Source organism: Amphiprion ocellaris, chromosome 4, assembly GCF_022539595.1.
Source record: "Amphiprion ocellaris isolate individual 3 ecotype Okinawa chromosome 4, ASM2253959v1, whole genome shotgun sequence".
NCBI lineage: Eukaryota > Metazoa > Chordata > Actinopteri > Pomacentridae > Amphiprion > Amphiprion ocellaris.
Window position 1 is genome coordinate 28,142,681 of NC_072769.1, and position 22,761 is coordinate 28,165,441.

The following is a 22,761-nucleotide window of genomic DNA, read 5'->3' on the forward strand; positions in this document are numbered from 1 at the left end:
CCGGCGGGAAGGCGTTGGTGGCGGATGTTGATGAGAAAATCGATTTTCATTAAAACAAGTCGACATTAAGTACAAACTCGATTTAATCGATAAAATCGAATTATCGCCCAATCCTAGGTTTAGGTGAAAAACCTTTAAACAAAACACAAATGAACAATGTTCACAATATTGCATTCGGCAGATAGTAACAGCCCTTCCCCATATACAATTTCACCTCAGTAAATGCCGCTCAATTTATGTTTGTTAACCTCAACATCAAATAACTAAAGCAACAAACCATGGCATGACCAATTTTCAAATAATCCTATGCCGCATATGAATTTACCTGCATTTTAAAGAGTTGATTTTAATCACATTTTAACAAATTTTACTCAACATTTCTATCAGACTTTTTAAACTATTTTTATACTTTCTAATTCATATTTTTAAAATTATTTAAAGTGCATAAGTGACTTTTAAAGTGCATTCCAGATCCAATAAATAAACAAATAGAATAAAGTGCATAGTACAACCCGCCATTACAAACAGAATGAATTAACTGGTTTTTAACCTTAGCTGGAAAAACTCTAATTAGCACCAATTAGCCTGCAATCTTATTTTCAACTGAGCAATTACAAACACACAGCAATTACTGGCATACAAACATAAGAAAGTTATCAACCAGCCGCTCGTTGCTAACGCCGATCTCCGTGGCTAATGCTAATGCTAACACGTTCTGCAGCGGCTCACATCGGCAGGTTAAACAGTCTCCTAGATCTTTCATGATTCTGCTCTTACCGGCTGCTACCCGGATTTTTGCAGATGAAGCAGTCCTGCACAGTTTGCCGCAGATCCTCACGCTCACAGCCACTTTGTTTGAGGAGCTCATTCATTCTCAGTTCCTCCTCAGTGCTGCGTGTGTCCCTTTTTATGCTGCAGGTAGCAAACCTGCAGCCGCAGATTGGTTCCGCCCCAGCTGAGTGCAGCACCTGTGTGAATGCTTCTTCTTTCTGTGAGGTTTCAGCTTCTCCCAGTTTGACTTAACAGTATTTGCTTGGCTTCCATGTACTTGTGGGAGTGTCCTGTAAGTACTCCAGTTTCAGATACTGAACAGTAGAAGATTAGAAATGCTGTATGTGCAAGTGGATGTGGATGTGTTGCAATGGACTGGATCATGGTTGGATGTTTCCCCTTCAAACAGCAGGCAAAATAACAAGATTCACAGAGCATCATCTCACGTTCAGTAAAGTATTCGAGCAACGAGCTGGTTATAAACGACATAAAATTTAACATATGCTTTGTTTTATTGTCATTTCATTGTCTCCACAGTTCATTGTGTTATAGTTTACTGTAAATACATATAATCATTTCAACTACCAAGTTGATCATTACAAAACAGTGTGTCTTCCGGACATCTCATGTTTCTCACTATTTAGAGCATTTTGTAGAACTTAAGTCAGCTGGGATAGACTCCGGCTACTCCACGACCCTAATGAGGATTAAGCATTTTATAGACGGTGGATGGATGGATAAATATTCTTTGGCGGTACCCAAAAACCCTTTATGTAGCAAAAACCTAGTCAATTTATGAGTATTCATGTCTTACCGCAGTATTTCACCTGTAATATTCATTATTTAATGCAATATTTTATCTGTAGCATTCATCATATACTGCAATATTTTGCCTGTAGTATCCATCATTTACTGCAATATTTTAGCAGTGGTATTCATCATTTACTGTAGTATTTTACCTGTAGTATCCATCAATTACTGCAGTATTTACCTGTAGTATTCATCATTTACTGCAGTATTTTAGCTATAACATCCATCCTTTGTTTGATTGTTTATTTTTAAAATGGGACGGTTCGCACATTTACATTTAAATACGACAGATTTTAGCTGTACGGTTTATTTCCATCTCGAGTCCCATTAGCAGGTCAAAAATAGAAAAACTACAATTCACAAAAAACACAACTGAACAAAGACAGAAAAAAGAAAAAAACTAACAACAACACATTGTGCACTGCAGTGTTCCTACAGGAGCCCAGGATGGACAAACCAAACGCTGCCACTAGAGAGGGCCTTTCCCTTTTTTGTCCAAGTAGCAGCTGCTGGAGGTTCTCCTACACACTTGGAAAGGAAAAGCTGATGATTGGTGCTAATCTGCAACCTCACCACTAGATGCTACTAAATCCTTCACACTGATCCTTGAAGAACAAGGCTTGTTTTCATTTGGCCTCATCATAAGTAGACATGTTTAAAAAAGTTCATGGAGACAGAAAAAAGGTGTTTTACGTTAAATGGGGTATTTTTTTTTAACATCCCAAAGTCAAGTCAGTGTCAAGATTGGCTCTGAGGGACAAACATCCAGATAAACATCAGATCTTAAACATCCTGTAAGCTAAAGTATTTATAGATAATCATTCAAAGCTTGTTATTCTATAGTTGGTCCTCTATTGTCTCCTATTGTTGGCCTTGGACTCCCTGAGCTCTTTCTTTCATATCCTCCTCAGTTCTTTGTCAGTTGTCACATTTGAAAGTCCAGGAAATTCACACATTACAGCAGCTAAGAAGATACGAGAAAAATTGCATTTAAAACATGAGCAGTGTCACCATATAGCACACACAAAACAATAATACACAATATCATATAATGTTAACAAGAAAATAAACAAGATGACTGATTGTAAAACATGAATCTAACATGTCATATTATACAGTAAATGGGTTCAGTTACTGGAACAATCAGATCAGATTTTAACATTCATTGTGGTCAGCAGGAAATGGCAGCTTTGGTAAAAAAAAGAAAAACATTTTCAAAAGCAGTTTTTGGTGAAACGTCATCAAATTGTGGTATTGTGTGTAGTGACCGTTTATCTTCATGGAGGCTAATGTATTTATTTTACTGATCAATGCAGCTTCTGAATTTCTAACTGACAGCTGCACAATAAACTGTTCATCTTAAAACTTAATTCATTCAAACATGATATGTACTGAAGTGTATTTAGGTCTGACACTGTCCCTTAATGCAGGATATTTCTTCAGTTTGTGGCCAAATCAACCACAGACGCCTTTTGATGATGAGTCACCATTTCTCTGGGAATCATCAACGTGTTCAGACTTATGTCACCACATTTGAGATGAATATGGGCTACATCAAAGTGTAAAAAATAACATTTCCTGTTGCCAGCAGATGGCGCTATGACTGTGAATGTATTTCATTTTTATAGATGTGATCAGGGCAGGACACTGATCATACATGTAAAGTTTCAGGCAGATTGGAGCATGTTCAGGGCATTTACACAGCACTTGATGTTTCATGGCACAGACATATGTGCCAATTTACATGTGTTTTGAAGTATTTTTAGGCCCTCACAACTGCAAACCTATGGGTTTCAATAGGGTCCTTGCACTTGTAGCGCTCGAACCCTAATGATGAGTAGAACTGGAACCTAAACACCTGAAAAGGGTTCTTTGAAGAACCTTTCTGAGGGTTTATCAAAGAAGCGTTTAGAACTCAAAGGATTCCTCCACAGCAGCTCAAAGTGATTCTTCTTGGAGAGAGCAGAGCAGAGCAATACAAGCATTTACTCTGGAAAGAACTATCTGGACTTTTACACATTCTACTGTTTATTTTTCACGTTTGAAATACATGAAATATAAATAAAATGATTTTTTAAAAAAAAGAGGACTGAAATTAAACGTCTTATGTAAAAGAACATTACAAACCTGGAACTTCAAATAATCTTAGAGTTTCCATCTCTGAAGATATTGAACTGTTGACACATTTTACACCAAATTTATCCACATTTCACAAACACCTCCTTTTATTTAAGAGATGGTAAAATTTAGCTTTGATATATTTCTAAAATTACATACAGTTAGTGACAGTTAACAAAATAATGTTGGTTCTGAGGTTTGACAGATTTTTCGTGAAATGACAGATTTCTCATCTAATTCCAGAAGTTACATTAGAAAAATAAACATGATCTGATGTCAAATTAATGACAGAAAATGAAGTGAGGAGCTCAGAAAGGTCCAAGGATATTCAGATTAAATATGAACTCTGAGGTAAACAAGCTGCTTCTGGACCTTTGAGGACTAAACTGGATTTATCTTCAGTTTGTGGCCTCATCATGATGTTATCAAAATGACTCCAATGTGCTTCATTAAACTCTCTCTGGGCACCAAGGCTTCAGCTGACATGTTTCCAGGACACTTTGTTCTCATCAGCTCAATGTGTTGCAGGTAGAGAAGCTCAACAATTTTGACTGCAGCTGGAAATAGAAAGTCAACTGGAATATAATCCTGCACTGACACAAACACCCTGAAACTTACTGCACACTCTGCAACCTGACATCAACCTCCAACGGATCATGTCAACATTAACTGCACTTCTCCATCATTCAGTGTGGAGCTGCAACACTAAACTATACAGTGATAACAACACACTTTACACTGGTTCCCAGTCCACCTCCCAGTAACATGGTCCAGTGAGAGTCTCTACCTGCTGCTGCTTCAACCTCTGGATCATCAGGACACACTTCATCCTCTCAGCACAAACACCGTCCTGATCAGCATCACTTCCATCTGCAGAGAGAAGAAAGAGCAGAGGAGATCAATGAGTTCGATCAGCAGCTCATCAGGACTTCAGTCATGTTCAGAGCAGCAGCTTCATGTTAACGTGTTGGAGTGAACACACTGAGCTCCAAGCTCACATATCTGAAAACACTGTCAGCATCAGGTGTGTTTCTCTGCACATTTCACTGCAGTCCACAGTGGAAACAAACTGCTGACAGTCATCAAGCTTCATTACTGCACAAACTCTTCATTCATGGATTTACTGCTGTTCCATTTAAACCAACAGTCTCTGAGTGTCCATCAACATCTCATCTGCTCCTCAAACATCAGCTGACAAACCAACATGGAGGCTGTCAGTCAACACATCTGGATCAAAGCACACACAAGGATACAGATCCAGATGTGACCGCTGGACCTTAGCAGATGTTCTGCTCTGGAGAAACACCTCATGGTTCCTACATGTGATGATGCTGCTACTGTGAAATAAGAGCCGCTGGTTTGCAGGCTTCAGTCTCACTGATCTCAGAGCTGTGACAAACATCAAACTGATCAGCTGATCACTGTTGAAATGAGACAACAAACAGTGAGATCAGATCTGAGGAACACATTGATGAAGGAGGACCACTGTCTCTGCACATCTGGAAGGCTGTCAGCTGGAATCAGCTTTATTTCCTCAACACATCAACACAACAACAACAGTCGGCTTCACATCCACTCAAACACACCATGACAACAAGCTTGCAGCTCCTCTGATTGGCTGACCGCTGTCTCTGTGTTTCTGTCACCGTTCTGCTCTCACAGCTTCACTGAGAAGCTGCAGGTTTACAGGAGACACTGGATCTTTGCTTTGATACTGACTGTTTAGTAGAAAACTGCTGGAAGCAGCAGAGACTGACTGGAACCTTCTACTGACCTCAGAGTCTTCAGGCTGCAGTCTGGACTCTCCACAAGATCTAACAGATGTTTCACTCCTGAATCCTTCAGGTTGTTCCTGCTCAGGTCCAGATGTTCCAGATGGGAGGGGTTGGACTTCAGAGCTGAGACCAGAGAATCACAGCTGATCTCTGACAAACTGCAGTCCTCCAGTCTGAATACAGAATAAAAGATGTGAGTTGAGGAGACAAAGTTCCTGCTTGAAATCATTCAGAGTTTCATCTTGAGTTCAAAGCTGCAGAAATCTGGATTTTTATGCATCAAGTTAATGTTAAATCCCCTTCAAATGTTCTTTTCATATGTGCAGCTTCATGAATGAGATCTGTTCATTTATTCTACCAGAGGAGAAGCTGCTGCACCACAGAGGACAAATACATTTGCTTCCAGGACATAAAGGTGAAAAGCATCTAAAGGTTGAGCAGCAGATAAAGCTACTGTCTTTATTTCAGTCATCTCACAGCTCCAAATGCTGGAAAGCATGAAAGAGAGAGTTTGTGCCACTGGTGAGCTTCCAGTTAAAGTGTTGCAGTGATGTGACACAACAGGTGCTGACAGGTGAGGAGAGTTTTTCTACTCACTGACTTCTATCAGCTCAGCACAGACAACTTTAAGGACACTTTAGCTTTGACCCTGCACTGAGTCTAGACTTTATGACCCCCTACTACATTTAAAAAGAAAGACTCATTGGATGATTCATACCAGTCATTAAAACTGATGAGAAAAAGAAACATTCACCCAAAGATGACAACTTTGAATCACTGAAACATGATGTCTGACCTCAGAGTCTTCAGGATGCAGTCTGGACTCTCCAGAAAACCACTCAGATGTTTCACTCCTGAATCCTTCAGCTCTTTGTTCCAGCTCAGGTCCAGATGTTCCAGATGGGAAGGGTTGGACTTCAGAGCTGAGACCAGAGAATCACAGCTGATCTCTGACAAACTGCAGCCTTCCAATCTGAATAAAGAATAAAAGATGCGAGTTTAGGAGACAAAACATGCAACCTTCATGATGTCATCTTATGTTGTAACAGATAAAGACTAGAAAAGTGCATTTATTGTGAGAGCTTATTCACTACAATCATTGATTTATTTATTGTTGAGAATTTTAGAGCCTGTGTTAGGAACATCAACAGGAAGCATAAAAACCACAAACAGTCCCTCGAGTCCCCTGTGACACCCAGACTTGCTTATCTCTAACAGTTGCCATGACGACACCCATATAACGCAGAATAACCAAAGATGCTGCAACACTGATTGATAATATTTTTACAAATGTAACTGATATGAAAATAGTTAGTGGATTATTACTGACTGATGTCAGTGATCATTTGTCTGTTTTTGCTGTTAGAAATGAAGAAAAAGTTCAAAGGAGGAACAAACACACAGAGTAGAAATTTATTTAGAATACAATCACCAGAGGCAATCATGGCACTCAAGGCAGACCTTAGAAATCATGATTGGCAGGAAGTTTATGGAGACGATACCAATCAATCATATGATGCATTTTTAGATATATTTTTGGGTTTTTGTCACCGCCATTTCCCATTGAAAGAACATAGACAGCATCCAAAAAAAGAAGGGAAAAACCATGGTTTACAGAAGGGTTGTAAAATGCTTGTAAAAAGAAAAATAGGCTCTACAGGGAATTTATCACACAGAGAACAAAGGATAAGGAGGAGAAGATCAAAAAATATAAAAACAAACTGACATCTTTTATGATCAACTGCTGCTAAAACACCACAATAACATGAAGGGGACCTGGAGAGTGCTCAATAGTAGGATAAGAAATCAGAGTAAAAATCATTCTACAACATTTTCTGTAAATTATGACAATATAATTGCTGAAAATACTGAGGAAATTTCTCATGAGTTTAATGATTTCTTTGTTAATGCAGGGCCAAATGTAGCAGTGAAATTAGCCATGTAGACCATAATTATGAGTTTGCATTCAACAGCAAAAATTCAATGTTCCTTGGTGGAGTTTGTAAGAGTGATGTATTAGAAGTGGTCCGGAAGTTTAAGAGTAAAAAATCTGCACATGATTATACTATTGATATGTCACTTATAAAGGAAGTCATAGACTGTGTCCTCAAACCATTTACTTATAGATGGAATAAATCCTTCCAAACAGCTATTTTTTCCTGATAGGATGAAAATGGCTAAGGTGATTCCAATCTAGAAAAATGGTAACAAAAACATTTTATCAAATTACAGACCTGTGTCTTTGCTACTTCAGTTTTCAAAAATATTCCAAAAATGGTTTGTAAATAGTCTGGATGATTTTATGGAGAAATATGAGTTACTGAGTGACCATCAATATGGGTTTTGGAGCAACTGACCAACATCCTTAGCAGTGATAGAATTAGTAGAAAATATATCTACACTATTGATAAGAAACAATACGCTGTAGGAATTTCTGATGATTTATGTAAAGCGTTTGACTCAATTAATCATTCCTTACTTCTGCAGAAACTGGAGCGTTGTGGTATAAGAGGTGCTGCACTAAACTGGGTAAGAAGTTATTTAAATAATAGGTTTCAGTTTGTAAAGTTTAATAATACTGTGTCACATCTTAGAAAAGTAACTTGTGGTGTTCCACAAGGTTCCGCATTGGGACCTCAGTTATTTATACTTTCTTTGAATGATATGGGTTCAGTATTTAATAAGTTGAAATGTATTACATTTGCAGATGATACAAATTTATTTAGTTCAGGACCAGACATTAAAGAATTATTAACAACAGCAGAAAAGGAGTTGATAAGGCTAAAGGAGTGGTTTGAAATTAATAAGTTATCACTAAATGAAAATAAAACTAAATTTCTAGTGTTTGGTGGTGTTAGGGCAAATTGTGAAATTCAGTTAATCCTAAATGGAGTCGAAATTGAAAGAGTGTATGAAAATATATTCTTAAGAGTAATTTTAGATCATAAATTCAGTTGGAAGTCACATCTAAAATATATAAAAGAGAAAATATCTAAAATGCCTTCCCCCCTGGAAACAACTTTACATCACATTCATCTCAGCACACAAAGAAAACATGATGTCTGACCTCAGAGTCTTCAGGATGCAGTCTGGACTCTCCAGAAAACCACTCAGATGCATCACTCCTGAATCCTTCAGCTTGTAGTTCTTACTCAGGTCCAGATGTTCCAAATGGAAGGGGTTGGACTTCAGAGCTGAGACCACAGAATCACAGCTGATCTTTGACAAACAGCAGTTCTCCAATCTGAATAAAGAATAAAAGATGTGGATAAAATCATTGACGATCCATCAGATGTGTTCAGGTTCTGAATGTGCAGCTCAACATTACTTTGTCCTCATCAATCAGCTTTTCTCTAAAACCAGCAGTGACTTTGTCCTTCTCTTATTGTGGATCATCATCATGTCAGCCTTCTGTACACATCATCCACATGTCAGCACAACATTCATCCACGTATTCACGTCCACACATCCATAACATCTGCTGACCTCAGTCCACTCTCTCATTACAGGATCAACATCAAATCTTTTCATTCTTTCATTTATTCCATCACCTTCTTCTTCTGTGGAAATCAGCTTGCTAGCTTTGTCTCCTTCACATCTTTCAGTGTCTTCCAACAACAGTCACATGTCATCTGTACATTCCAGAGGGATTGTGATTCCTGCTGTCCACACTGACTGTCCACTGCTCTCTTCCTAACACAACTCCACTGGAAGGAATCGCTTCATCAGCTCAGTTCACACTAATATCAAGCTTCAGCTTCTGAATGACACTAATCAACTTCCAGACTGTTGACAACTAAACTCCTCTTTGAGTTACTGAGGCTCTACTGCAGCTCAGCACAAACACTGTGGAAACACAAACATACTGACTGGATGTGGAAGTCACACTGCTGAAGCCTCACATCACTTTCACATCAGCTTTACATTCAGACACACAGTAGGACTGTGGATTCTGTCCTCCATCTGGGAACTCTGCAGTCAGCTGATCAGGGGATTTATTCACACTTCAACAATCTCAAACATCTTCACACTGTTTTCAGGAAAATACTCTAAATTTATCAACAAGAACTTCAAACTTCAGTCAAGGATTTAAATCGAATATATTGATGAACCATCAACAGTGAACTGACCTGAGAGTCTCCAGTTTACAGTTTGGACTCTGCAGTCCATCAGAAAGACGCTTCACTCCTGAATCCTGCAGGTAGTTTCTACTCAGGTCCAGTTCTATCAGATGGGAGGGGTTGGACTTCAGAGCTGAGGCCACGATTTCATAGTGACTCTCTGAGAGTCCACAGCTAGAAAGTCTGTAATGAGACATAAATGACAAAACATGTTGTTATGAAAGAGGACACTTTATAAACTGCCTGTCCAAAAAAAAGTTTCCACCTGGATTTAACTCAACAAATTAATAAATCATCAGAGATCATCAGAGATTAGTGGCTCCTCTCAGCGACCATTTTAACAATGTTCACGTCTGTTTCAGTACAGTCAGTAGACAGTTTGTATTTACATTTATTTACAACACCTATTTTTCTTTTTCCTCCGCTGCTGGAAGGAACATTGAGCTGGGATTCCTGTTTATAATATCATCACTCCAATCCTCAGATGACCTTGGATCAGGGATTTCCTGCCAGTTTAGGTCCAACATTCACAAAAAAAACTTGTTCAAACTATTAACAGCTTCTTCCATATTGTCCTTTTTATTTTATTATCAATAAAGTATTAAGCATAACTTTGTCGCCCGGAATCATTTTTGATGAGACTGTTTAATATGTTCCATATTCCTTTTATATTGTTTCTGTTATTATTGAAGATTTCACAATAATATTCCTTTCTACATGTCCTTATAACTTCAGTTAATTAATTTTTAGATTTATCTTACGCTGTAATCACAGGTATTAATCGCTGATGTCGCTGATTAATAGTCTGCTCACTGTATGGTTTCAGTGTCATTGGTGAATATGTTGTCAATTAATGTGACGCTGTGGGATGTGATTCTGCTGGGTCAGACAGGTAAAAAGGAAATAAAACCTCACCTGGTTAAAATATTATTTATAGAACAGAATTATTTCTATGTTTAAACAGTGTCAACAACCTTAAATTATCCATGAAAATGTAATGTAAACTATTTAGCTTTGCCAAAAAATAACTAAGAGTGGAATTTGACTTACAAATACAAATATTAAATGCAAATATTAAATTTGCAAAACTATGTATGCACCACCATATTCAACAAACAAATATTTGGCAAAGAGAATAACAAATAATTTATATTTATCAGTTTATTATAACTGTCCAACAGTATAACTTAGGGCAATGTTCAATGTGAAAGCAAGAACATTTCAACACGCACAATGCAAAGAGAACTCAAAGGATCAGGACTAAGCAGCTGTAGCTCAAAGAAAACAACTTATCAATAAGGCTAATTGGAAAAACAGTCTTCAATTTGCTATGGAGCATAAAGTTTGGACTCTGCAGCAATGGAAGAAGGTCATGTTGTCTGATGAGTCCAGATTTACTCTGTTCCAGAGTGATGGGGGCATCAGGGTAAGAAGAGAGGCGGATGAAGTGATGCACTCATCATGGCTAGTACCTACAAGCCTGTGGGGGTTTAGGGTTATGATCTGGGGTTGGTCAGGTTCAGCAACGTTATGTTCCCAAAGAATGAGATCAGCTGACTACCTGAATATACTGAATGACCAGGTCTTTCCATCAGTTGAGTTTTTCTTCCCTGATTATCATGTTCCAAGATGATGATGCCAGGATTCATGGGGCTCACATTGAGAATGACTGGATCAGGGAGCATGAGATGGATTGTCCTCCACAGAGTCCAGACCTCAGCCCCACTGAGAATCTTTGGGATGTGGAGGAGACTTTATCCAACTCTCCCATCATCAATATAAGATCTTGGTAGAAAATTAATGCAACTCGGGACAGAAATAAATGCTGTGACATTGCAGAAGCTTATCGAAATGATTCCACAGCAAATGTGTGTCAGCATTAAAAACACAACTCTGAGCTTTGTGTCCATCACATCTCTGGAAACAGTCTGACTTCTACCATTCTGCTCTGATATATTCACAGCTCTCAGCATTTCCTGATACCACTCTTCTCTGCAGCAACAAGACACAAAACACCAGAGTTTCTCTCTGAGAAACTGAACATCAGGAAAGATGTCAAATCTGGACTCTGGAACCACTTCCCTCTTTAAAACCAACAGCTGAGTTCAGGTCAATAAAATGCTCCATGACTCAGTCCAACACACTTTGCAGCATCAGTCTTTGTATGATCACTAGTTTACGGAGCCTCATGTCCAAGTTAACAAGCTTTAGATAGAAACTGTTGGACAAGTGGCTCAATCGCTTCACTCATCTCAGGATTATTCTCTACCTGGGAAACCAAATCACTGTTACAGCATCAATATCATCTCATCATCGTCACGTTTGGCCCCACACTGGAAAAAATGCCCCTCTCAAAGCAAGAAAAAAAACTTATTTCAAAGAACTTTTACCTTGAAATAAGTGAAAAAAATCTGCCAATAGAACAAGTGAAAAATGGCTTGGTAAGATTTCTTGAAATAAGATGTGATATTTAGAATATTGAGATCTTAAAATGAGCTGGGAAAACTTATTTTAAGCTATATTTTACCAGGATTGTCAAGCTTAGGTGTCTTAAAATAAGCCAGCCATGCTAACAAATAGTAGTTTTTCACTCAAAAACAGACTTTTGCTTTCATGTAACCTCTTAATATGAGATGCATTAAAGGTTTTTTTTTGTTGCCCCTTTTGCCTTTATTAAATAGGTACAGTGGATACAGACAGGAAAGGAGGGAGAAGAGTGGGGGGAAGACATGCAGCAAACGGCCGTGGGCAGGAATGGAACCCAGGTTGCTGCATCGAGGACCAGCCCCTGTACATGGGTCACCCACTTAACCTGTTAAGCTATCCTGGCGCTCTGTGTTAAACTTATTTTGAGTTGTATTATAGTGGCACTTCTCTAGATTTAAGACCATCTTGTACTTGAAATAAGATTACAAAGATTGATTGAAGCATTTTGAGATATGTCTTCTCACAGTTAGCTACAAATCCTAATATCTAGTCGTGTTTTGGCAGCATTTGTTGTGTTTTAGGGTAAGCCAGCTATGTCCAAAAGCAGGTGTTTTTAACTCAAAAGTAGACATTTGCTTTTTAAACGTTCATGTTGAGTACAAAATTTAAGATGTATTTTACCTATTTTAGGTTGTATTACAGTGAAATGACTCTAGATTTAAGACCACCTTGTCCTTGAAACAAGATTAAAAAGTGCGATTTAAGCATATTTAAGATATTCGTCTGCATACAGTTGGTTGAAAATACATTTGCTGCAAATACGACCATGGTTCTTACTCCCTCATTTATAAATAACTCTACACCATGTAAACAAGTCTAGTATTGAAATCAACTATTTATTTTCGAATTTGCAGCAGCGCATTGGCAAACTTGACAATATGAACTAATTGGTGATTTTCTAACAGAACGCATTTACTTGAATCAAGTGAAGTTTATTTCTTAAATCAAGATTCTGTAGCTTCTACAAAAAACATTTCAGCTTGAAAAATGTATGAAAAGTAAAATGAACCTTGTTTCTTGTAAAATACAACTCAAAACAAGATCATTTTAAGATTGTTTGACTTAACAAGATGTTTAAGATGCATTGTCTTAAAACAAGTCCCTCCATCTGCTGAAATGTCACTTGTTAAGTGAATTTATCTTAAATCAAGTGGGATGAGACATTTTGACTAAAAATAAGACAAATAGACTTGATAAGATTTTGAGTTTTTGCAGTGCAGCAGCTGCTTCAGCTCAACTTAGAAACTCACTTTAAATAGTCACATTCATTTTTCTATCCAGCACATTTCAAAAACAACTTCTAAGTCATTGAAAGGCAGAAAAACTCAATGGACACATGACACTTCAAAAAGAAGAAATACAGTCAGCAAAGAAAAACAGGAAAAACTGATGAAGTAAAAACAAAGAAACCCATTTTTAACTGACAGCAACAAATACATCAAATTCATTCTCCCGGACTTAAAAAATGTTGTTTGGAAATGATCCAGATCATATTTTAAAATGAGAAATCAGGTCAAATGTGTTTGTCTGACTACATCAGACTGATTTCAGAATCTCCTCGTGTGATAAGAACTTTGCTGCTTCACTGAAAACTGTAAAATGCTTCCACATAAAGAACCTCTAAAGTTCTTCATGTGTTTCAGCACATCTGCATGTTTCCTCCATCAGCCAAAACTGTCTGATGCAACAATTATTAGAATGAAACAGAAAAACTGTCTTCATTCATTTATCAGCTTCAAACACGAGAACATGAAAAATCCACATTTTCACAGCGTTTGAAGCAGCTGAAGAACATCTGAGACTAAACACAGCTGACATGTGATGTTTGAAATAAACAAGTGGAACATTAAGAAGAATGAGATGTTCTAGTGAGAACATGTGAAGAACTGAACTACTAATCTACTCTGACTGATCATGTTCATCACATCTGGACTCACCGAAACTTTCTGCAGTTCCTCACAGCTGGAATCAGTCTCCGTCTTCCCTCCTTTGATGTGTTGTACTTGTCCAGGTCCAACTCATTCAGAACCTCCTCTGACATCTGCAGCATGTAGGCCAGAGCTGAGCAGTGGATCTCAGAGAGTTCCTTCTCTGATCTGTTCTCTGACTGCAGGAACTCTTGGATCTCCTGATGTACTGAGAGATCCTTCATCTCCATCAGACAGTGGAAGATGTTGATGCTTCTGTCTGGAGATATTTCATCACTCTCCATCTCCTTCAGGTTGTTGATGACTCTCTGAATCATTTCTGGACGGTTCTCTGTCTGACCCAGCAGACCTCCTAAGAGTCTCTGGTTGGACTCCAGACAGAGGCCATGAAGGAAGCGAACAAACAGGTCCAGGTGACCATTTTTACTTCTGAGAGATTTCTCCATGACTCTCTTCAGGAACACATCCAGAGATGAGATGTCTGTGTTATCATCACCACCATCATCATCATCAGCAGCAACATAAAGATCATTCCGCTCTTCTCTAAGGAAGTCCTCCAGAACCTTCTGGTTCCTGCTGGTGTAACAGTGGAACATGTAGACTGCAGCCAGAAACTCCTGAATGCTCAGATGAACGAAGCAGAACACCTTGTCCTGGTACAGCCCTCTCTCCTCTTTAAAGATCTGTGTGAACACTCCTGAGTACTTTGAGGCTGCTTCCAGATCGATGCCACATTCTGTCAGGTCGGACTCATAGAAGATCAGGTTTCCTTTCTGCAGCTGCTCGAAAGCCAGTTTTCCCAGAGACTCAATCATCCTCCTGCTGTCTGGACTCCAGTGTGGATCTGTCTCAGCTCCTCCATCATACTTGACCTTCTTGATTTTGGCCTGAACCACCAGGTGGTGGATGAACATCTCAGTCAGGGTTCTGGGCAGATCTCCTCCCTCTCTGGTTCTCAGCAGCTCCTCCAGAACTGTAGCAGTGATCCAGCAGAACACTGGGATGTGGCACATGATGTGGAGGCTTCGTGATGTCTTCATGTGGGAGATGATGCTGCTGGCCTGCTCCTCATCTCTGGATCTCTTCCTGAAGTACTCCTCCTTCTGTGGGTCGGTGAACCCTCTGACCTCCGTTACCATGTCCACACACTCAGGAGGGATCTGATTGGCTGCTGCAGGCCGTGTGGTTATCCAGAGGTGAGCAGAGGGAAGCAGCTTCCCCCTGATCAGGTTTGTCAGCAGCACATCCACTGAGGTGGACTCTGTAACATCAGTCAGGACCTCATTGTTGTGGAAGTCCAGAGGAAGGCGACACTCATCCAGACCGTCAAAGATCAACACAACCTGGAAGTCTTCAAACCTGCTGATTCCTGCTGCTTTGGTTTCGCTGAAGAAGTGATGAACAAGTTCCACCAAACTGAACTTCCTCTCTTTCAGCATATTCAGCTCTCTGAAAGTCAATGGAAACATGAAGTGGATGTCCTGGTTGCTTTTGTCTTCAGCCCAGTCCAGAGTCAACTTCTGTGTTAACACTGTTTTCCCGATGCCAGCCACTCCCTGTGTTGTCACTGTTCTGATTGGTCCATCTCTTCCAGGTGAGACTTTAAGGATGTCTTCTGCTCTGATGCTTCTTTCTGCTCTGTCTGCTTTCCTGGATGCTGCTTCAATCTGTCTGACCTCATGTTCATCATTGATCTCTGCAGTCCCTCCCTCTGTGATGTACAGCTCTGTGTAGATCTCATTCAGGAGGGTCGGCTGTCCTGCTTTAGCGATGCCCTCAAACACTCTCTGGAACTTCTTCTTCAGGCCACATTTAAGTTCACGTCTACAAACTGCAGCAGCAAGTTCTGAATAAAAACACAAGAAAGAAACAGTGAAGTAGAAGCAACCTGGATATTAAAGCACCAAAGTAGCAATAACGTGAAGGTGACAATTTGTACCCCTAGACTGATTGTGTGAAGATATTCTGAGACTTTAGTAAATGTTCTGTTGATCAGCAGCTTCAGTCTTTACAGAAATCCTCTTACTGCTCTGCAGACAGTCAGCCAGCTTCTCCTGCTTCATCCTCCTCAGGAACAACACTGTGATCTGCTGAAACATCTCTCTGCTGCTCCTCTGATCTTCATCATCACCCTCCAACTTCTCCTCATCCTCCCTCTGACTCTCTGAGCATTCTGGGTAATCTGGACTCACAACCTTCTGCATCTTCTTCAGCTCCTTCTTCACAAAAGTCACCATGTTGTCCTCCAGCAGCTGGAACAGAGAAATGTGTCAATGAGTCCATCAGAGTGAGATCATGGAGCCAAACATCAGATCCATGTTGGACACACTGAAGTCCACTGGTCTACAAAGAGCAGCATGGAGACGCCTCAACACAACAGATGGAGAACAACTTGTTGTCTATGTACACACCATGAATATGGAGTCCAGGGGATGCTGCTGGTCAGACTGAGCTCTGATAACCTCTGAGTTCTGCTGGGCCACTCTGTGGATCAACATCAACAGTTAGATCTCGGTACGTCTGTCCACACAGTCAAATCACATCAAAACAAATGTGTTTATATCATGCATTTAATAAAGTGATGTACATGCTGACAGGTAGGCAGAAAACAATTATGTGCAGACAGACAATATAAAATATAATCGACTATATAAATGTATAGACAATATAAAACTAGTAAATTCAATGAAGAAAAAAAATCTAATGGTATAAAATACTATAACAGGCAGAACAGGATAGCAACTTCTCAGATCAATTTTTAGAATAAATATGAAATCTTAGGACCATTAACAGCAAAAAAAAACATTAGCATCAAGGTTTTTCTTGAAAATATTATTAGACTGAAAGAGGAAGGCTGGTCTCTAACCCGACAGTAAAGGTTGGCCCTCCCAGCAGCCTCAGTCATGGAACAGTTATTAGCAGTTGGTCTGATGAAGCTGATATGAGGCCTTGTGGTGAGAGGAGGAACAAAGAAGTTCAGAAATGTCCCCAAGTGCCAACTTTTGCATGGTTTCATACATGAAACCATCTTAAAATCGATGCTGTATTTAACCAGTAACCAGTGTTGGCATGAGAGGTCAGGTTTAAACCTTTCCATTGCTTTGGTGCCAGCTAAAAGTCTGGCAGCAGAATTCTGCACCAGCTGCAGACCAGACAGTGAGGATTGGCCAATACCCAGGTACAGCAAATTACAGAAGTCTAACCATGAGGAAAGGTTGTGGTTATCAGCCTGCTATTGGACCATTATGTCAGTTGGCATTCTCCCCTCTTCCACTATCAGTGTGTTAACATTTTCTTTGTCACAGGAAACAACAACAGCAATCTCCAGGCAGCAAACTACTGCACTTAAAATCAAACTTAAACACAAGTTTAGCTGCTGGATTGCACAGTGAGATAAGATAAGATAAGATAAGATAAGATAAGATAAGATAAGATAAGATAAGATAAGATAAGATAAGATAAGATAAGATAAGATAAGATAAGATAAGATAAGATAAGATAAGATAAGATAAGATAAGATAAGATAAGATAAGATAAGATAAGATAAGATAAGATAAACTTGACTGATCCCTCACCACACTGAGTTACAGACAGACAGGGTCATGACAAAACATAACACAGACATCAAAATGGGCATGCAACAGTGTAAAGCAATAAAGCTAAAATGTAAAAGCACTAAGAGTGGATAAAAAAAACAAAATAAAAAACAGCACAATAAAATGAAGTATTTGCTGCTTTTCTTTCATTAGAAACTGAATATTATGATGCTCTTGGTCAAACAGAACATGGACATATTGAAATTTCACAGGTTTATTAATGTACTAAATCAATCATCTGATCAATCGATAAAGAAAATGCTTCTGATCTGTCACACTGCATGCAATGACATCAGCTCCTAGTGATCTCATTAACATGTAACTGGAGAGAGAGCCAATCAGAGTGAGCTACACTCCAAACATCATGTTTCACTTTGACAAGAGAAAAGTCTTTAAGGACGATGACTGCAGCTGAACCATTAAAAGATTACTAATCAAAATCGCAGTTTGAAAAAATCCTGTTAGCAAATCACGAAGGCTGGATTTAAGGCTCTAAGATCCACAGCACGTCTCAGAGTTTAAACTGTGTGTCAGTGGTTTTACAGATTCCTGCTGCCATCCTTCTGGAGCTGTAGGGGAATATGTTATGGACATGATGTGATAAAAGTAAAAGATGATATATTTATGGCAAATGCTATTAGACTGAAGACTAGAGCTAAAACAACAACATGTTGATGTTGTATATCTTTGTGTTAATGTTGTGTTCATGTTGTGTGTCTTTGTGTTCATGTTGTGTATCTTTGTGTTCATGTTGTGTGTCTTTGTGAGAATGAACTACAGTATCTTACTTCTTTCCAGCAGAACGTTGTCGCCTTTTAAAGTCGATGACGTCACCCATTGATCCATCACTCTTCATAGACACACAGCTGGGTCCTGGTCCTGGTCTTGGTCCTGGTTCTAGGTTTTGATGGATCCTGGAAGACAGAGAGGAAAACCAGCAGCTCAGTAAGTGCAAAATAAAGAGCAATCTCTTTGTGTTCATGTTGTGTGTCTTTGTGTTCATGTTGTGTTCATGTTATGTCTCTCTGTGTTCATGGTGTGGTTATGTTGTGTATTGCTGTGTTCACGTTGTGTTCTTGTTTTGTATCTTTGTGTTCATGTTGAGTATCTTTGTGTTCAATGTTGTGTATCTTTGTGTTCAATGTTGTGTGTCTTTGTGTTCATGTTGTGTGTCTTTGTGTTCATGTTGTGTATCTTTGTGTTCATGTTGTGTTGTTGTGTTCATATGTTCATGTTGTGTATCTTTGTGTTCATGTTGTGTGTCTTTGTGAGAATGAACTACAGTATCTTACTTCTTTCCAGCAGAACGTTGTTGCCTTTTAAAGTCGATGACGTCACCCATTGATCCATCACTCTTCATAGACACACAGCTGGGTCCTGGTCCTGGTCCTGGTCCTGGTCTTGGTCCTGGTCCTGGTCGTGGGTTCTGATGGATCCTGGTAGACAGAGAGGAAAACCAGCAGCTCATTAAGTGCAAAAAAATTGGCAATCTCTTTGTGTTCATCTTGTGTGTCTTTGTGTTCATGTTGTGTTCATATGTTCATGTTGTGTGTCCGTGTGTTCATGTTGTGTCTTTGTGTTCATGTTGTGTGTTTGTGTTCATGTTGTGCTAATGTTGTGTTTCTCTGTGTTAATGTTTTTTCTGTTCACACAATCAAACCAAAATGATGGGGTAAAAAACATGGGAAATTTCTGCTGCAGCCACATTGAAATCTATTAAAAATCATATCAAAAATATTGACAATAAAAATGAGTAAAAAGATTATGTAAATCCAAACACAGCTGAGTTTGGTTGTCAGCTGAAAACCGATTCAGGTGATCTGTGTTTCGCCTCATTAGAAACCATATAAAAGGAGTGGCTTCTGATTGTTATTCCTTTGGAAATATGGATCAAAGAGCACCGGTTCAGGTTGGCAGAGAGAGAAGAGTGGCCAGGGGAGGGAGAGGAGGAAGGAGAGGAAGACCAAGAGCTGTGGTCTCTGATGAAATTAGGGCCACAGTGATTGACCATGTGGTAAATCATGGACTCTCTTTTAGAGAGGCTGGTTCAAGGGTGCAGCCAAACTTGCAGGGTTCAACAGTTGCATCAATTATGAGTGTTTTCCAGAAAGACAGTGGGTAAGACATGCATTCCACAATTACTGTATTGTACCAGATTTTACAAAAAAAGTCATTTGTTTTTACAACAGCTGGCATTTTGGGAAATCTATTGATTACAGTATTTTGTGTTTCAAATTACTGTATTGTATGTAGGATGCATAGGTTCCCACCTAAAGGAGGAAGAGGTCGAATTTTCACGGATGTCCAGGAAACAGCTGTCATTGATATGGTCATTGCAAACAATGCCATAAAGCTGAGGGTAATTCGGGACAGAGTGCTGAGAGACAATGCAACCTTTGTCAATGTGAACACCGTCAGCACAACAACAACTGCCAGAGTCCTTGAGAAGCATAAAGTAAGGATGAAGCAACTGTACAAAGTACCTTTGGAAAGAAATGATGAACGTGTCAAACTACTCCGTTATCAATAGGTTGTGTGTCTTTGTGAGGATGAACTACAGTAGCTTACTTCTTTTTAGCAGAACGTTGTCGTCTTTTAAAGTCGATGACGTCACCCATTGATCCATCACTCTTCAGAGACACACAGCTGGGTTCTGGTCCTGGTCTTGGTTCTGGTCCTGTTCCTGGGTTCTGATGGATCCTGGTAGACAGAGAGGAAAACCAGCAGCTCAGTAAGGGCAGAAAAAATGAGCAATCTCTTTGTGTTCATGTTGTGTCTTTGTGTTCATGTTGTGTCTTTGTGTTTGTTGTATTTGTGTTCATGTGTGTCTTTGTGTTTGTTGTGTGTATTTGTGTTCATGTTGTGTCTTTGTGTTCATGTTGTGTCTTTGTGTTCATGTTGTGTCTTTGTGTTTGTTGTATTTGTGTTCATGTGTGTCTTTGTGTTTGTTGTGTGTATTTGTGTTCATGTTGTGTCTTTGTGTTCATGTTGTGTGTCCTTGTGTTTATGTTCTACAGTATCTTACTCCTCCTCAGCAGAATGCAGTCGTCTTTCAAAGAACATGGCGGCGCCCCTTGAGTGAGCACTCTTCATGGAGACAAGACTGAGTTCTGGTCCTGGTCCTGGTCCTGGGTTCTGATGCATCCTGGTAGACAGAGAGGAAAACCAGCAGCTCAGTAATTCCAGCACCAACCAGCAGATCTGGAAGTTGAAGCAGCAGCAACACCCAGTCATAAAGCAGAGTCCAGACTAGCAGCCTGCTGGAGCTGCTGTCAGGATGCAGCTCAATCATTAACTCTCTTTACTGGACTCCATCCAGAGCTCACTCAGCTGACTGTCATACCTTTCCATGTTGGTGAAAACCTGCAGCCACCTGAGGACACAAACACACAAAGTTCAGCCATCAGTCTTCAGTCCAGCACACAGCTGACTGAATCTATTCTCAATAAACTGATCCCAGACTAGCAACCCACCAGCTGATTGTGGACGTCCACAGCAGCGGCCAAACGGCAGCTTGTTGCTGACAAACACAAATCAAAAGCCCACTTACTCAGTTTGTTGCAGTCAGACAGCTTTCTGCTCCTCTCCCGAGCTCCACCGTCATCCTTCTTCAGCTTTGCAGGAACCAAACAGCTCAAAGCACCAACCAGTCTGAACCTGCTCAGATCAGAGGTCAGCTCTTTGTGGTTTTCATATCGGACACAGAATCAACCCTCCCAGTCATAAACATCTGATTTCCCCACAGCTACAGTCAGACTCAACAATCATCTTAATAATTAACCTGAAAGCTGAACTTAGAACTCGTTTCAAAGCCTCACTTTAAGTCTCTCACACCCAACTGGAAAACACAAAAAACAGTTGTGTTGGTTAATTTCTGAGTTTTTATCTGAGTTCTCAGCTGATTGACTTCAGATAAAGTCGTGACTTTAACATCCATGTAGACGCTGAGAAGGAAGCGTCAACTCTGCATTCAGTTCACTGTTAGACTCTAAATCTAATGTTTTCACCACAGTCTCCATCTTGTTCTGACATCAAACTCAACATCTCGTTTGTTTTTCCCCAAAACCCTCTTTGGTCTCATCGTATTTTTATGAACGTCTGGATTTACAGTGATTGACTTCTGGGTCCAAACAGAGTCACAACACTAGAAGTTTGTCACTGAAAAGAAAACTTGGAATTGAAACGTATCTGATAAAACAACTTGTGCTGGAGTGAAAGAAAAATGTTTGTGAGAAAAGTTCAGCTGAAAGATAAAACACAGATACTCACAGTTATTCCTGTTTTTGTTTTTTGATGCATATGTATGTATACCGTTACTGCATCACATTCACTCTGTTTCTCCCTGTGTCCTTTCTCTGAGTGTCCCTGGTCCCAGAGCTGGATGCTTCAGATCTGCGGTTGCTGTCCCACCAACTGGACTAGTCTCCATCATGTCAAGCAATCAAAATTTATTTATAGAGCACTTTACAACAACATAAAAGAAGACCAAAGTGCTTTCCATCAGCATGATAAAACACAACACTACAATTTGGTTACCATAAAAACATAAAACCATAAAAACCATAAAACCATTATGCAGCATATGCAGTATTGTTTCCATGGAAACAGAACAACAGTGTGTTGAATTAGTCTCTTTCTAGGAGGGGAACACTTCTGCAGTTTCTGATTTTAACTTTTATATTTCCAGTTAATGGACATTTGTTACAGCTGCGGTTGTGTTTTGTGTCCTTGTTCTTTTCTGTTCATTGGTTCTGACAGCAGGTGAAGTCAGGCATGTTCCTCCTGGTTTTGGTTCCATGGGGACCTTTGGGATTTATTTCCTTTTGCTTATTATCTTTCTGGCCTCTTTGTTTTGTAGAAAAGATCTTTTTTGGTGGTTGTTTTTTCTTCTTCCGTCCTCCCTGAGTCGAGGCTCATTCTTGTGTCACCTCCAGTGAACTTGTAAATATTCTGAATAAACATCTGGATACTGCTGCTGACCTCTTGTGGCTGTCTGGTTCTAAGACGAGGCTGGAAAATTTGAGTTTGTAGTAATCTGGTGTCTCTCTGATTTTGTAGGGATTTTTTTGTAAATCTGTCCTTAAAAAGCCAAATTCTATTCATTGTGATTCCGTATTTAAAAGCAATAAAAGGGAAAATATTACAAGGAGGTTGA

General features: G+C 39.5%; 1 protein-coding gene across 7 annotated transcripts; it reads right to left on the reverse strand.

Moving 5' to 3' along the window:
• Positions 1 to 1,259: 1,259 nt before the first annotated feature.
• On the reverse strand, positions 1,260 to 22,028 carry LOC111586513 (NACHT, LRR and PYD domains-containing protein 12-like). 7 transcript variants are annotated; one of them, XR_008601388.1, is made up of 15 exons: positions 21,157 to 22,017; positions 20,950 to 20,979; positions 20,632 to 20,751; positions 20,175 to 20,306; positions 18,899 to 19,042; positions 18,395 to 18,520; positions 16,422 to 16,494; positions 16,037 to 16,262; positions 14,020 to 15,856; positions 9,605 to 9,778; positions 8,542 to 8,718; positions 6,271 to 6,447; positions 5,474 to 5,647; positions 4,487 to 4,569; positions 1,260 to 2,545 (listed from the first exon to the last, which is right to left on the reverse strand). XR_008601388.1 is itself a non-coding variant. In XM_055009757.1 (15 exons), the coding sequence occupies exons 3-15, from the start codon at positions 20,955 to 20,957 to the stop codon at positions 4,560 to 4,562; spliced, it is 3,378 nt and encodes a 1,125-aa protein (XP_054865732.1). In that variant the 5' UTR covers positions 20,958 to 20,979; positions 21,157 to 21,263; positions 21,876 to 22,028; the 3' UTR covers positions 2,547 to 4,559. The 7 variants fall into 7 exon arrangements, 6 of the variants coding, with proteins under 6 accessions (XP_054865732.1, XP_054865733.1, XP_035797905.2 ...); XM_055009757.1 differs by lacking the exon at positions 1,260 to 2,545 and having other exon boundaries at positions 2,547 to 4,569; positions 21,157 to 21,263; positions 21,876 to 22,028; XM_055009758.1 differs by lacking the exon at positions 1,260 to 2,545 and having other exon boundaries at positions 2,547 to 4,569; positions 21,157 to 21,263; positions 21,938 to 22,025.
• Between the last annotated feature and the right edge of the window lie 733 nt (positions 22,029 to 22,761).